This window comes from Plectrocnemia conspersa, unplaced genomic scaffold, assembly GCF_051122295.1.
Source record: "Plectrocnemia conspersa isolate PC_06_02 unplaced genomic scaffold, ASM5112229v1 ptg000001l, whole genome shotgun sequence".
NCBI classification, from domain to species: domain Eukaryota; kingdom Metazoa; phylum Arthropoda; class Insecta; order Trichoptera; family Polycentropodidae; genus Plectrocnemia; species Plectrocnemia conspersa.
In genome coordinates this window covers 27496566-27510652 of record NW_028277165.1, presented here as the reverse complement: position 1 = coordinate 27510652, position 14087 = coordinate 27496566, and the positions used below count along the sequence as shown (strand labels likewise).

At 25.1% G+C, this 14087-nt stretch overlaps 1 protein-coding gene across 2 annotated transcripts; it reads left to right on the top strand.

Moving 5' to 3' along the window:
- The first annotated feature begins 385 nt into the window (after positions 1-385).
- LOC148239486 (lachesin-like) lies at positions 386-9024 on the top strand. Of its 2 annotated transcripts, none has more exons than XM_088187776.1 (7): positions 386-466; positions 1842-2049; positions 2331-2495; positions 4858-4998; positions 8139-8273; positions 8352-8504; positions 8579-9024. In XM_088187776.1, exons 1-7 carry the CDS (start codon positions 389-391, stop codon positions 8848-8850), a joined length of 1152 nt encoding a protein of 383 aa, XP_088043902.1. In that variant the 5' UTR covers positions 386-388; the 3' UTR covers positions 8851-9024. The 2 variants fall into 2 exon arrangements, with proteins under 2 accessions (XP_088043902.1, XP_088043894.1); XM_088187768.1 differs by having other exon boundaries at positions 4843-4998.
- Positions 9025-14087: the final 5063 nt, after the last annotated feature.

The following is a 14087-nucleotide window of genomic DNA, read 5'->3' as shown; positions in this document are numbered from 1 at the left end:
GTTTCCTATGTTATAAAGTATTTTTTAAGATCACCTCATTAAAGTTAAAAACAATGCGTTTTAAAAATTATAATATCATTTTTTTCATCTATCCTTAATATTACATTATATAATTATTGTCCTAGATTTACAAAACCTAACCTTTTCTATATTTTAATATTTACTAATAAACAGGAAATAATTACTTTTACTGGCATTTAAATTAAGTTCATTAAGATTTTATCTAAATCTTAAGCTGTTAAGCTATGCACACATTTAAAAAATAATAGTAAAGTACAGGTTCAATAATAAAATACCCATAAACAAATAAATTCTTAGATTTTTTATTTACACATGTGAGATTAAATTTTATTTCTGTTTTGTTACAGTGCTTCCCAAATTTGGTGACATGATAAGCAACGTAACTGTGTCGGTTGGTAGAGAAGCGACATTCACGTGTATAGTTGACGACTTAGGAGCTTATAGGGTAAGTAACATTTTTATAATATTATAGTAATAAATTGATATTTTGCTGACAACAAAAATATGATGTTATCGAACGAAAATATTTTAGAATATGAAACAGTTACCAAAATACTGGGTTATTGGTAACGTCTTACATTTAAGAAAATTGTTCGCAGGCTCATTAAACCGATGGGGTTTATAGAGTCTGTATTAAAATATTTTTAAAGAGATCCTCTTGTGTTATATTTATGAAAAAAGCTAAGTTTTTAATTTTAGAAATATTTAATGAACGTGTTTCTGATAAAACAATATAACAATATTTATTTTAATGATTAAAAATATATTTTTATTTTAAAAATATAAACTATTTTTTATTTATGAAAAGTACTACATATATAACAACTCTGGTATTAATGGTCAAACGCAGAACTTTGGAATTACCTAATATATTTATACATACATATGTATGTTCGAATAACTATATAATTATCTTTGTGTATTTTACCAAAAGTCGTTCATTGATTTACATATATTACATAATATTTTTTTTTCCAGTTAATAAATTAAATCTAACCTATATAGTTATTTTTGATTTAAGGTTATATTTTTACCCTTAGAAAATTAGTTTGACTATTAAAAAGAGGCATCGACGCATAATTTACACATTGCCGACATTTCGATTAATATACTTTGCTTTATGGCATAGCTTTTATGAGTTTTCCCATATTTAAATATAGACGTATATAATATATACGAGAAGTTCCCGGTAAAACACTTTATTCCGTTTAAATTTGCAGTTCATTGCACACGCCCAGAAAATGATTTATAATAAGGCTCCTCTGGTTTATGAGTTTTCCAACGGTATACATACATACCCATGAATATACATAATTCAGAAATTTATACGTAAACATTGAACGTAAAAGTCGATTGCTCTAATTGAACAATGATTGTTAGCTTTTTAAGGGTCTTAAGTAGTATTTTAAAATTAAATTAAAAGCATTAAATGATGTTAAAGCAGTTCCTAGTGTATATTTAAACCCTCAAAGCAATTTTATTAGAGATACACTTAATTACATTAAACATACGTAAAATGATGTGTTGTAACTTTTTAATATATAGTTTATATTTCATTATTAAAAAAAAATGGGTATATTGTATACAATTGGTAAAAAAAGGATAATCTTTTGAATATAAGAGCAACATGAAATTTTGTTCATAAAATTTTTACTGTTATTTTTTAGCATATTAGGGTAAAAATTCATGACATACATATTTATAAAATAGTCGTGTCATTAAAAAAGTATAAAATAATTCGTAGCTAACAAAAAATACAGTGCATGCGTGACCTCACTATTTTATAATCTCTAATGTATTTTTATTTTGCTCTTGTTTAGGTAGCATGGTTAAGGGTGGACACTCAGACCATCCTCACAATTGGAACACATGTAATAACCAAGAATCATCGGATAGGCGTCACCCAGAGCGATCGACGGGCCTGGTTTTTGCACGTGAGGGATGTGAGAGAACTGGATAGGGGTTGGTACATGTGTCAAATCAACACAGATCCAATGAAGAGTCACACAGCTTTCTTGGAAGTCGTCGGTAAGATTATCAAAAAAAATATAACTTATATTTCAGTTACTACCGTCTACTTAACAATGCAGATTATTAAGTTGATAAAGACATTCCAAATTTTATGTTCAAAATATATAAGCCATATTGTAAAAATCCATTGCTTTAATGAAATGCCATGCTTCGTTTGCCAAGCGAGGGTAAACAGAACCGTTAATGCGCCACATGGCTTTATAGAAATTCGCTCTGGCTTGTTTTTCTATTAGAGCTTAATTAGATTCGGTTTGATAATTTTCGCAAATATTTTTTAGTGCCCCCAGACATTTTGGAATATCCTACGAGCGGAGATCTGGTGGCAAGGGAAGGAGCTGCCGTGACATTGAAATGCGCTGCCACTGGTTCTCCATCTCCGAATGTCACGTGGAGAAGAGAAGGCGGAGAAACTATGCCAGCTGAATCTATTCCGTTAACTCAATGTAAGTTTAACTAAATAGGTAAAACATTAATATTCTCACTTTAAATTTATATTTAAGATAAATGTATACCGTTTCATTATTGCTAAATTTTAAAAGTATCAATCGTTAAAAATTGATATGGCAAATTTACTTCAAGTAAGGTTCATAAATATAAGATGCTAATTTTAATTATATAAAACAATTTTTTAACTAATCAAATTAAAACGTGTATAAGACGCTCGTCTTGATGTATCGTATTATAAAACAAAGTTTTTTAATTGAATTTTATGGAATTCATCAAAATAACATCAACGCAACATTAAGGAAAATCTAGTATTATATATCAAAGTAATATTTTAATAATTTATGTCAAATTCTAAGCATTTTTCATAATAAATATATTTTATAAATTATGTTATATGTATAAGAAAATATACGTTACTTAGAGATTTATATACATATGCAAGAGTACCTGTATTTTTATAAGTAACAAAAAAGTTTTTTGTTGGATATGCAAAAATATGTACTTTAATTTTTAATATATAAGTTTTACAAGAAAACTATTTTTTAAAGATTTAAATAAAGAAAGGTTTAGGAAAAAACCACAAACTAAAAGTTCTTGATATATTGATATAAATATATTCCTCAAAACATAGAATTTTTTGAGAAATAATAAAATCACTTTTTTTATACAAAGCAATATATTGATTGGTTTCATTTTTCATTTCCTCAACCTTTTTACTATTTTTTATTTTAGGTGTAGGTACAATAGTAGCAATATTAAAATTTTCAAATATTTCTCCTTTGTAAAGTACTTTATTTATTAAATAATTTAATTTAGTTGCTATCATTTCCCTTAGGATCTAAAATGTGTACTATTAAGAAGACGCTACACGGAGAATGCAATGAATTATATCTCAATGCTTCTAGCAAAAAGTACATATTTATTTTTAATACATATAAGATATTCTCTATGAGCTGTATTAGCTTATTATTAGAGAATTTCTAATACCAGATATGCACGACCTAGCTCGATTTTAATTAATCACCACTATATTTACCGATCAGATTAGAAAATTTAGGTAAACCTAATATGTGATGATCGATCGGAGCTATAATTATATAACCGATCTGCCAGACACAATAAAAATTTAAAAACACTAGGGTTCGTATGAGATTCGAACCTAGGTCTTTTAGATCAATAGTCAGAGACTTATACCACTCGTCTATCTTGAATTTTCTTCGATTATAAGGACTTTTATTTATTTTTTTTGATTCCTGAGAATAGAGCAATGGCAATAAAAAATATTGTTTTAGCTGTTATAAATTACATTATATTGTAGATATTTTGATGTAATAATTCAGCTTTATCAAAAATATTTTACACTAAAAGACTGTTGTTATGATGTTTACAGCATAAAATAAAAAGTATAGATTAGATAGAGATTTATATTAAATAGAGATTCAGATAGAAACTAGATAAAAATAATGCAATAGAAATATTGATTTTCTAATAATAACAATAAAATTTTATTATTGATAGCAAAAAATAAATAAAAATTTAATTCTTTTTTTAATTTATTTACAAACTAAAAATAAAAATGTATTCAATAAAAATATTTTTAATATAAATAAAAAAGTATTTTAAACAACAAAAATGATAAAGACTAAACTTTGTACTCACTGAAAATTTAAAATATGTACTATTTATGTGTTGTTTATTTATGTAATAAAAATATTTAAAACTATGTATGTGCAACTAAAATGAAAACGTATTTTCAGCAGCATATTTAAATCTCATCATTAAAAAATATTTTATTAAAATAACTTGATCAAAAAAAAGTTAGTTATCGGTAATATAAAAATACAAAGTTTTTCCCCTAAAAAGCTAATAGTTTACAAAATTATTTTAATCTATTTTATTATTGTACTTTTAGGATACATTATAATTAATGTTTATGTTGTTACAAAATACATACTTTATAATATATCTAGATAAAAACAAATTTTAACATGTTTGTTTACATCAGAAAAGCGCAAAACCGTTCGCATTTCCACTAATCCTCGTTATTAGCCAAACGCGCAAAGCGTAGCACATTTCATTGATTTATATTTAAAAGTAAACATATTAACCCGGCGAATTTGATACGCGACCGACGCGTTATTGAGTTGTAATTGAAAATTTTCAACCGGCATATTGGAAATAGAACAAAATTGATCGTGTAAAATATTTACATAATGTCGTTACCGCTCGGGAGTTTTACGGCCGGTTCCGTTTGCTTATGAATTATTTAAAAAGTTTTATGTATTATACGAGCGTCGGGGATGGAGCGTCGATAATCGTTGGGTATTATAATATATCACATAGTATATTTTTTAACAGCCACGTCGATGGAGGCCTCGGCGTTAGGCAGCATGTTCACCATAAAGAGGGTCAACCGTTTGCACATGGGGGCCTATCTTTGCTTAGCGACCAACGGAGTGCCGCCATCGGTCAGCAAGAGGATAATGCTCATTGTACATTGTAAGTGTAATTTACATACATATTTATACATTTAGTGAGAAAGAGGGTGAGTTATATTTTAGAAATATTTATAACTATTTGTTAAATATTTCTGAAAAAAAAATAGGGGAGAGTGATTGATAAAGGGTTATTTATTGGATTTAAAAATATAAATTAAAACGAGAAATATTTTTTTTAACATCATACAAATATTTAACTCATTTTGACTTTATTACTACCACTTTTAATTATTATTATAATAAAAGATTGCTGTTAAGGAATACATGATCTTAATTTATATTAATTTATAATAAATATACACCTAAAAATGTTTATGTTAAATAAAGTGTAACGGTGTTTAATATTGAAATTAATATTATAATTCAATAAAATAATATTTACTTATACTTTGTTTAATGTAAGTGACAGTATATATATAATAAAAAATATAATTAAATACAAAATATATACAATAAAAAAAACTTTAAGAGATTGGTAAAGAATAGAATAAGTCTTAGTACTTAGAGGTTAACCAAAAAAATTAAAAAAAAAACAATATAATTTTATTATAAAAAATAGAATAAAATAAATTGATAAAGTAAATATTAAAAAAAAAATTTTAACGTCATTATTAAAAATAGTAAATAAAACTGTAAACATTACTTTTTCATCTTATAATTGTAAAAAAAAATATTGTGAACTATAATAAATAAGGATAGAATGTGCAAATCTGTGAAATTGCCTAAATATTTAAAATGTTTACGAGTACTTTGAAATCTACTATATTAATATTTTTTTAAATATTTATAAAGTACAATAATAGCACATGAAATGATTGAATTACTTAAATCTGCAATGAAACAAAGTACAGTAAAACTTTTGGTAAATAAACAAAACTTTGTGTAGTAAATAATAAAAAAAAATAAAAGTTAATATTACATTTACTTAACTAATGCTCTAAATTATGTTTTGAAACTAAGTTAATTATTTTTGAAGTACTAATAACTTCTAAGTTCACATTGTTTAAGTAAAATCGAATCATAATTCAAGTAAAAAATTTAGTGTTTTGTTATATGTATAATGTTATCAGCTATATAATACGAATTTAAATGTTTTCAAGTTTTACTCATTGAATTATTAAATACGTATTGCATTAGTGATTGAATTTTCGGTTTAGCAATTTACCGCTTTACCGGAAATTAAAACAAAATTAATATGCTTTTGTAATTACTGATAAATTTGTATAATTAAAGATAAATACTAAAATAGACTATGTTTAAAATTAAACATAATGAAAAAGTTAATCTTTTGCGATACATAAATTTAACATATACTATAATATTTGTAATAAATTATTTTTTAATTAAACATTCTAAAAAAAAATATTATTTCCATTTACTCAAAAAAATAAATTAATAAAAGCTCATTTAAAAATATTTTATTATTTTAATTAGCTAATAAGCAACTACAAGATGAAATGATTATATTTTGTGTTTATATTTAACTTTCACATAATGATGCAATATTTTTTTATCTATACATAATTTTTACCAAAGAACACGTTTTTGTGTATATATTATGAACTTAAGAAAAATATTAATGTTTTGAACTTATAAAAATAAAAACTTGAATAAAGTATATGTAAAATGTAAACTAATATTAATTTGCTTTTTTATACTTTTAATTGCTTGTTCTATTTTTTTTTATAAAAAGTTGATTTGTCTTTGACGAAGAAAAATTGGCTGAAGCACAAAATATAATATAAAGGTCATTAAAAAGATCGTTGCTTAAATTATTACGTATCTGATGTAAGTAACATTAAAATGCACAAATTACTATTTTACCTCAAAGGCAATTTTATGTTAACGATACATACATATAATACTTAAGAAGCTTAATTTTTTTATTATCTAAACTATTCTGTCGTTATACTTTGTAACCCACAATTTATAATTTTTGTAATTTATTTCTACAACCTATTTATGAGCTCCTTAATACCAAATTATATTACTTAAGTAAATTTTTAAAGAAGGACAGTAGCAGTCATATTAAAGCTAGTATACATATTATTTATTGCTCCAAATAAAAAAAAATATAAATATTCATATTCTAAATCAGTTCTTCAATTAATACATTATAAAGTAATACTTTTATTTATTTAGATCTATCAAATTTACACCATAAATTTTTGTAAAAATATTTAAATTATTAAAAATTTTGTACAATAATCTTATATATTTGCACCTTATTTATTAAATGTTTAACTATTTTTAGAATTGAACTTTAGTTTAATTTAAACTTATTAAAATTTGCTTTTATATATTTTTCATTGCCTTTTTAGTTTCCTCTATATTTTTGGTAAATTTCTTTGCAAGCTTAGGGCCTAAATAATAATATAAAAATAATTGCAGTATTGTAGTATAAATAGAAAATATTAATTACATACAAAAATAAATTTTTAACTCAAATAATTAATTCAGGCAAATGAAATGATACCGAGACATACATATGATTAAAACGTAGCACTAAGTCGTTATACTTAGTAACAGAAATTTAATGTTTCTTATTAATTTCTACACTTAATTTATAAGCGCCTTTAAATATAATACTTTATAAGAAATTGCATTACCTATTTATGTAAAAATAAAAACATGAAGGTTGTTTAGAATTTATACTAAATTTAGAATAGTAAAGTAAAAAATATATTTTATCCTAGAATATGATCAGTAGCAGTCATATTTTTACTGTATTATAACTAAATAGTAGTATTTAATCATAAGTTTATATACATTATTATATTATAGTTTATTAATATAGCAGTGGAAATAGATATTTTAAAGATATTCTAAAAACCATAATTTATTGTTCAATTTACTTAATAATGCTTTCAAATACTGCATTGAAGGTCTTATAAACTAATTGACTATTCTATAGTTTAATAATTTTGCTAAATTAATAAATACATATGTGTTTTACTAATCTAAATTTTAATCTTAATAAAAAAATATATGTCTTAAATGTATTTATGATTTAATTCAACGAAAATATTTTTTATTTTATGTTAATGTTTTACAGGACTGAATTGAAAATAAATAAAAATAAGCAAATTTTATAATAAGAATACGTTATAATTTATTTAATTTTCTTTTTCCTAAAATCAGTTCCTCCGATGGTTTGGATACAAAATCAATTGATTGGAGCTCGCGAAGCCGAGAGCGTTACACTGGAGTGCCACTCAGAAGCTTTTCCAAAATCCATCAATTATTGGACTCTAGACGGTGAAATAATTTCGCACGGTATCTATGATCTTAATGGAATTATATTTAATCTTATAAAAAATAAAACGAATCGTGTTTTCCTACTGCTAAATCTAGTGGACGAAAACTGCGAGATCAGCACGACTGAGAAGACTTACGAGGTGGACATGAGATTGAAGATAAAAAGGGTGACCAAGAGATACTACGGTTCTTACAGATGCGTATCTAAGAATTCGCTGGGGGACACGGACGGAAACATAAAACTGTATCGTGAGTATTTTTTTTATTTTAGCTTAGATTGTTATCAAAATGCCAAGGTACTAATGTGACGTTGGATTTCGCAGCGATTCCAAGCGAAACTTCGCTCAAGAAGCACAACAGTCCTTACTACCACCAAAACATGGAAAACGAAGTGGCCTTCGACGACAAGTCTCAGAGCAGTGTGACCCAAGAAGATAGTGCCAGTCCCGACAACAAAATGGCGGCAGCCATACAAAGTGACGCTTCTATGTCGGGAAAACCTCAGATAGTTTCCACTAGTGGAGCAAAATCATTACATAGATTTAGCACTATGTTAATAGTTGTAAGCGGTACGTATTTGGGATGCTTATCGTGAGATTGCCAAAAAATATAAATTATAATAACATCGAATGTATAAATATTATTTTATATATAAAAAAAGTATTGTTCAAGAATATATATGTAAATAAAATTGTGATTAGAGACCAGAAGAATGATAGTCATAAATATTATACTCTCAATCCTTTGTTATTGGATATAATTCATACAAATTTTTATCTGCTATAAATTACTTTTTTAATGAAAATCAAATTTATAATTTACATCAAAAATATAATAAATTACATAGTGATTATGTTCTTAACAATAATGTAATTTTTATATTCACAAATTATTAAAAGAAAAATAAATTAAAATATACTTAAGAGCTTAATTTGTATTGCTATCAAGCTGACGGTTTCTAATTATGACTGTACGTGCATTAATAGAATGTTTATGTATACATATATAAAAATATACATAGATAAACTGTATAGAAAATTAATAGTTAAATTGTATATGTATATACATAATTATATATTTATAAATTAAAAATGTAAATTTTAAACAAAAGATAATACAACTCAAGATTGATGTGTATGCAGGGGGGTTGAACAATTCATCGCAAAAGTAAAACGAAGATAACTCGAGATGTCATTTATATTATGTCCGTCTGAGATGGAGCAGAGATAGTCGACCGTTTCTCGTTTGTCTTACGACATTGTGAAAATTCACCGATTCTTATAATATTCAAGGGAAACAACGAAGACCTTATCATAGATAAAGCTGTATATATTTTGTAAATTCACACATATTATATTTATTTTTTATTATTATTGTTAAAAACATTTCGCTATCGCTTAAGGTGAACGCGACGTTTTCTCTATAGATTATTAAGAGCCCTAACATAGGACAGTACTTTAGAGACAAGGGACTATTATATCATATCGTATCTATAAGAGAGATTTATTTTGGGGCTTCCAACAGGTCATTGTGCGAAAATGAAGTGGAGTAAATTTATACTTGTCTTTTAAAACGATCTGATAACATTTCTGTTTTGTGATTTCGTTATGTGAAATATTATGTTGTGCGTGTACATAAAATATTATATTATTGTGAAATTTAATATCTGATTATTTGACGTTGCGCTTCAATACAATACAGTATTTATGTTTTATATTATAGAAAAAAATATTGTTATTTTTACTGTATGATATTATATTATGTATACTATAAATAACGAACAATGGATTCACAATAAATTTTGTACAGAAGAAAAACGAATTATTATTTTGAGTATAATATTTAATAATAATAAATATTTAAGCGAGGTAAAATATGAAAATATACGTATTCTTTAATTAAGTTGAATTAAGATTGCGAATTTATTTTACGTTTTCACGACTTTTCTTAGTAATTTAATTGCTACATTTCCAAATTAATATGGTAAAAAAATAATGACAAAAGGTTTATAAAAATATTTTATAAAAAATCTGACGTATTAAATTGTAATCGAAAAACACTAAGATGTCATCCAGGGTAAGGTAAATTAATATGTTCCTCAATAAAATGGTAATTAAAAAAACAAGTTAACGAGTATATGTATACGTACAAACACAAAGCTCGCAACTATAAAGTTTAACACATTTAAGTGACTTAATAGAAATTCTTCATCTAAAATGCGGTTTTTAATTCGTGTAGCTTTGGTCTTTAAATTAAACTTATGTTTGTATTAAATTAAACTTAATAGATATTTTTCTATTAATTAAAATATAGAAACAGATATATTTTAATCTAAGATTGAACAAATTGCTTTTATATAAATATCAAGCAGCATATTAAAATAAAAAAGCTTATTGAATTAAATTTGACATTGAGTCAAAAATTCACTTTGCACTCCAAGACACTGCAGAACTACACGCATGACTGACTTCACTGCTCTGAATTGTGTGGCAAAGCTGTGAGTTACCAATACGTCAATAGGAAAAAAGGTAGGTCTTTAAATATAAATAAAATTTATAAACAGATGTTTATTTATTTTTTTGGAAAACTATGATTTATCCCTTTTAAATTTAAAGTCACTTAATTGATTTTTCTACCTCTTTTAAAAAATGCTTTATAAGAAAAAAGTATTTTTTGTGAATAAACATTAAATATCATTTTAAATAAATAAAAATTTAAAAATTAGAGCATTCAACACAGTATCAAAATGAAATTTGCATTTAAAAAAAAACAATTTATTTTTGATTAACGCGCCTAAAGGGTTAACAAGGCTTTTTAAATTGAATATATACAAACGAACCTGCTACTTTCGTCCTCACCTGGTCATGTGGGGGTTCATTGTAGTTGTCACTATTTTTTTTAAATTATTATTTAATTTATAAATTAATTTATAGTAAAATCGTACAGACACTGCTACCATTCGAAAACTTTCATTGTAAAGAATAAAACTTATGATAAAGAAAAAAAAGGGATTCCTGGTCAGCAATTTGGGTTCTGAAATTCACATTCTATAATCATTAGGTTTATCGCATCTAGAAGAAAAGTATATTTATGTGGCTTTTGACAAGCTTTTAATAAAATAGGGCATAGAGGCTAAATTAAAAAAAAATAAACAGCATACAACCGAAGAAATATGGACTTATCAAACAGATTATTAATAATTAAATAAAAGAGAAAATATTCTAAATTAAAATAAATAAAAGCTGGAGTCTCACAAGGAAGTGTCCTTGGGCCGATACTTTATTTGTTGTAAGCGTATGATGTGCCACAAATAGCAGTAAAGCAAAAAATAGTAATAAATACAGCTTTATATTATTGTAGGCAAAAGATCAATGAAATTTATGATTAATTTATTTCTTAAATAACACACATAGAACATACATATAATATGCTCAAAATTGATACAATTATTATTAAAAAGTAAATAAATACATTAGGAATAAGTATTTTAAAAACATTTTATTCAGTGTGTTTTAAAGAAAATATTATCTGCTATACTGTATTGAAGTAATGATTTTAATATTTATATAAAGTTGATGTATATTAAATTAAAACTTTGTTCGCATTATATATGTTCTCTTCGGCTTGTATTTTATCATATAAATTAATACAAAAAATATATTGCCGCAGTGACAGTCAACGTCAGATTGGTTCGTTATAATAAAAAAAGCACAAAAAAGTTTAAATTGAAGCCGGGAATAATTTAATTCGTTTATTGTTCGTAATTCGTCCAAAATTGTTGGTACTTTAAGTTATGGTTTGTACAAAGTTTGACGCTTCAGCATCAAGTGTCTCAGAGAAAACAAACTCGCGGACTCAAAAACGTATACATTTGAATGCACAAGGAGCTGAAGGCGCAAAAAGAACTATCAAAGCTTTTATCTAAATTAAAAAGTTCTTGAATAATTTAAGGAGCAGGCGGCGACGAAAGAGATTTGCTGTGCTTTCGCCGATGGATAAATCTTGAAAGCTTGCACTTTTCGATACACTTAGCTTGGGGCAAATACATATTTTCATATAGAGATAGCAAATAAACGCTTTATGGTGTGTTTCAAATTTGATAAGTTGCAAATAAAATTATTTAATGCACTATAATACTTTTTAAAGGCAATGAAAAAATATATGGTTAGGGTACTTTAACATTTTATTATTTTTTCAATTTGTATACTAGAATCTATATTATTAGTTAAATATATTTATTGTTTTAAATACGGTTTTAGGTCAAAAATATTGTAGCAATCATATTATTTTTTACGTCAGCAAACTCCAGCCAGTTTGATATTACTAATTAAATTTCGGAGTCTGTTAAATGTTTCTCTCAAAATTCTAATTGCTACGGCACTAAGATATTATTTTTAGTAACAAAATCTCTTAGATAATAGAATAAAAAATGAATTTGTCTTTAAGATAGCAGCTCTAATATTTATTGTTTGTAGGTTTAATGATATATTTCATATTTGGAGTTAAAATATAATATGTAAAATCTAATTGTGAATTTTTTCTTTAAACTATATGTTTGTTTATAAGCCTAAGGAGTGAACCACTCAACAAAAATCTTAAAGCGAAAGTTTCGTATTTGAAATAATAAATTATGGGTAGTTTATTAAGAATAACACTTTTGGGGTGTCTTTGACACCCCTCGCTCGTATAACTGTATGTGCCGGAAATTGAGTTATAACGTAAAAAATATATAAAAGGAAATTAAATTTAAAAATAATTTCCTGTCGAAGATTGCTAGAGTATTTCTAAACCGGACGATATTTCACCGTATTGAAATATAAGTTAAAATTAATCCGATTGCGCTTATTCAATTTTATTATACGTTTCCGACTCTCATTTTTTTTATAATTTTAATTTATTTAATACATATACACATAACTGTATCGTTAATTAGGCAAATGAAAATTCAAAATGTTTTGTATATAAAATTAGGAATTTATGCGTATTAATTTATAATGATACAACAATACTCAATAATACAATATATATATATATGTACCTTTTTTTAACGTGTATTTTATATGTAATTAATTTTGCTACTCCATAAATATTGAATGTCGATTCAAGACAATGTTGTTGGATATAACGTGCAAGCAAATTGATTGCATAAATTGTTAAGGAAAACTAATGTTTCGCGTGCTTCGCGAGGGGGTGTTAATAATATCCTGTTGCCGGCAATTTTCCATCGGCACGCATTCTCGGAAAATTCGTTGTATTTTCCTTAAAAAATCAAGTCTATAATTAAAGTTTCGCTTTTTATATAACGAGGTTTAATTAAGGCGTTTTGATGTTGAGAGATACATTTTAATCTGCGCTAAGGGCGAAAGAGTGAACTGTTTACATCAAAGTCACGGTTTATTTTAAGGTATTAAATTAATTCATTATGATGGAATAAATTAACAACTTTGAAATGTATTTATATTCAAATAATTTGATAAGCGTGTAATAATTATGAGAAGGAAAAAGGTTATAATAAAAGTTAAAGCTAAAATTAAAATGAATAAATATAATTATAAATATATTATATTATATTGTTATATTATAGTTTTTGCATAATTACCACAAATAATTGTTATAAATTATGAAACATTTTTTTCTTTAATAAACCGCTAAATTTAGAAAGATTAATATTTAAATTACTTGACTTGATTATAAACTTAATTATATCATACCAATATATAAACTTTATACATTATGCATAGTTAAAAAGTTAATACATTAAATATTTACCTGTGTTTTAAAATTTTTTATATGGTTAAGCATATATTTTTAATAAATACATACATCACTGCG

Bases quoted from the DNA above. Each gene is read 5' to 3' on its own strand.
- LOC148239486 (XM_088187768.1), top strand. From the start codon at position 389: ATGATAAGCAACGTAACTGTGTCGGTTGGTAGAGAAGCGACATTCACG. The intron at 467-1,841 runs GTAAGTAACATT...GCTCTTGTTTAG, and splicing joins ACGACTTAGGAGCTTATAGG to GTAGCATGGTTAAGGGTGGA. The intron at 4,999-8,138 runs GTAAGTGTAATT...TCCTAAAATCAG, and splicing joins GATAATGCTCATTGTACATT to TTCCTCCGATGGTTTGGATA.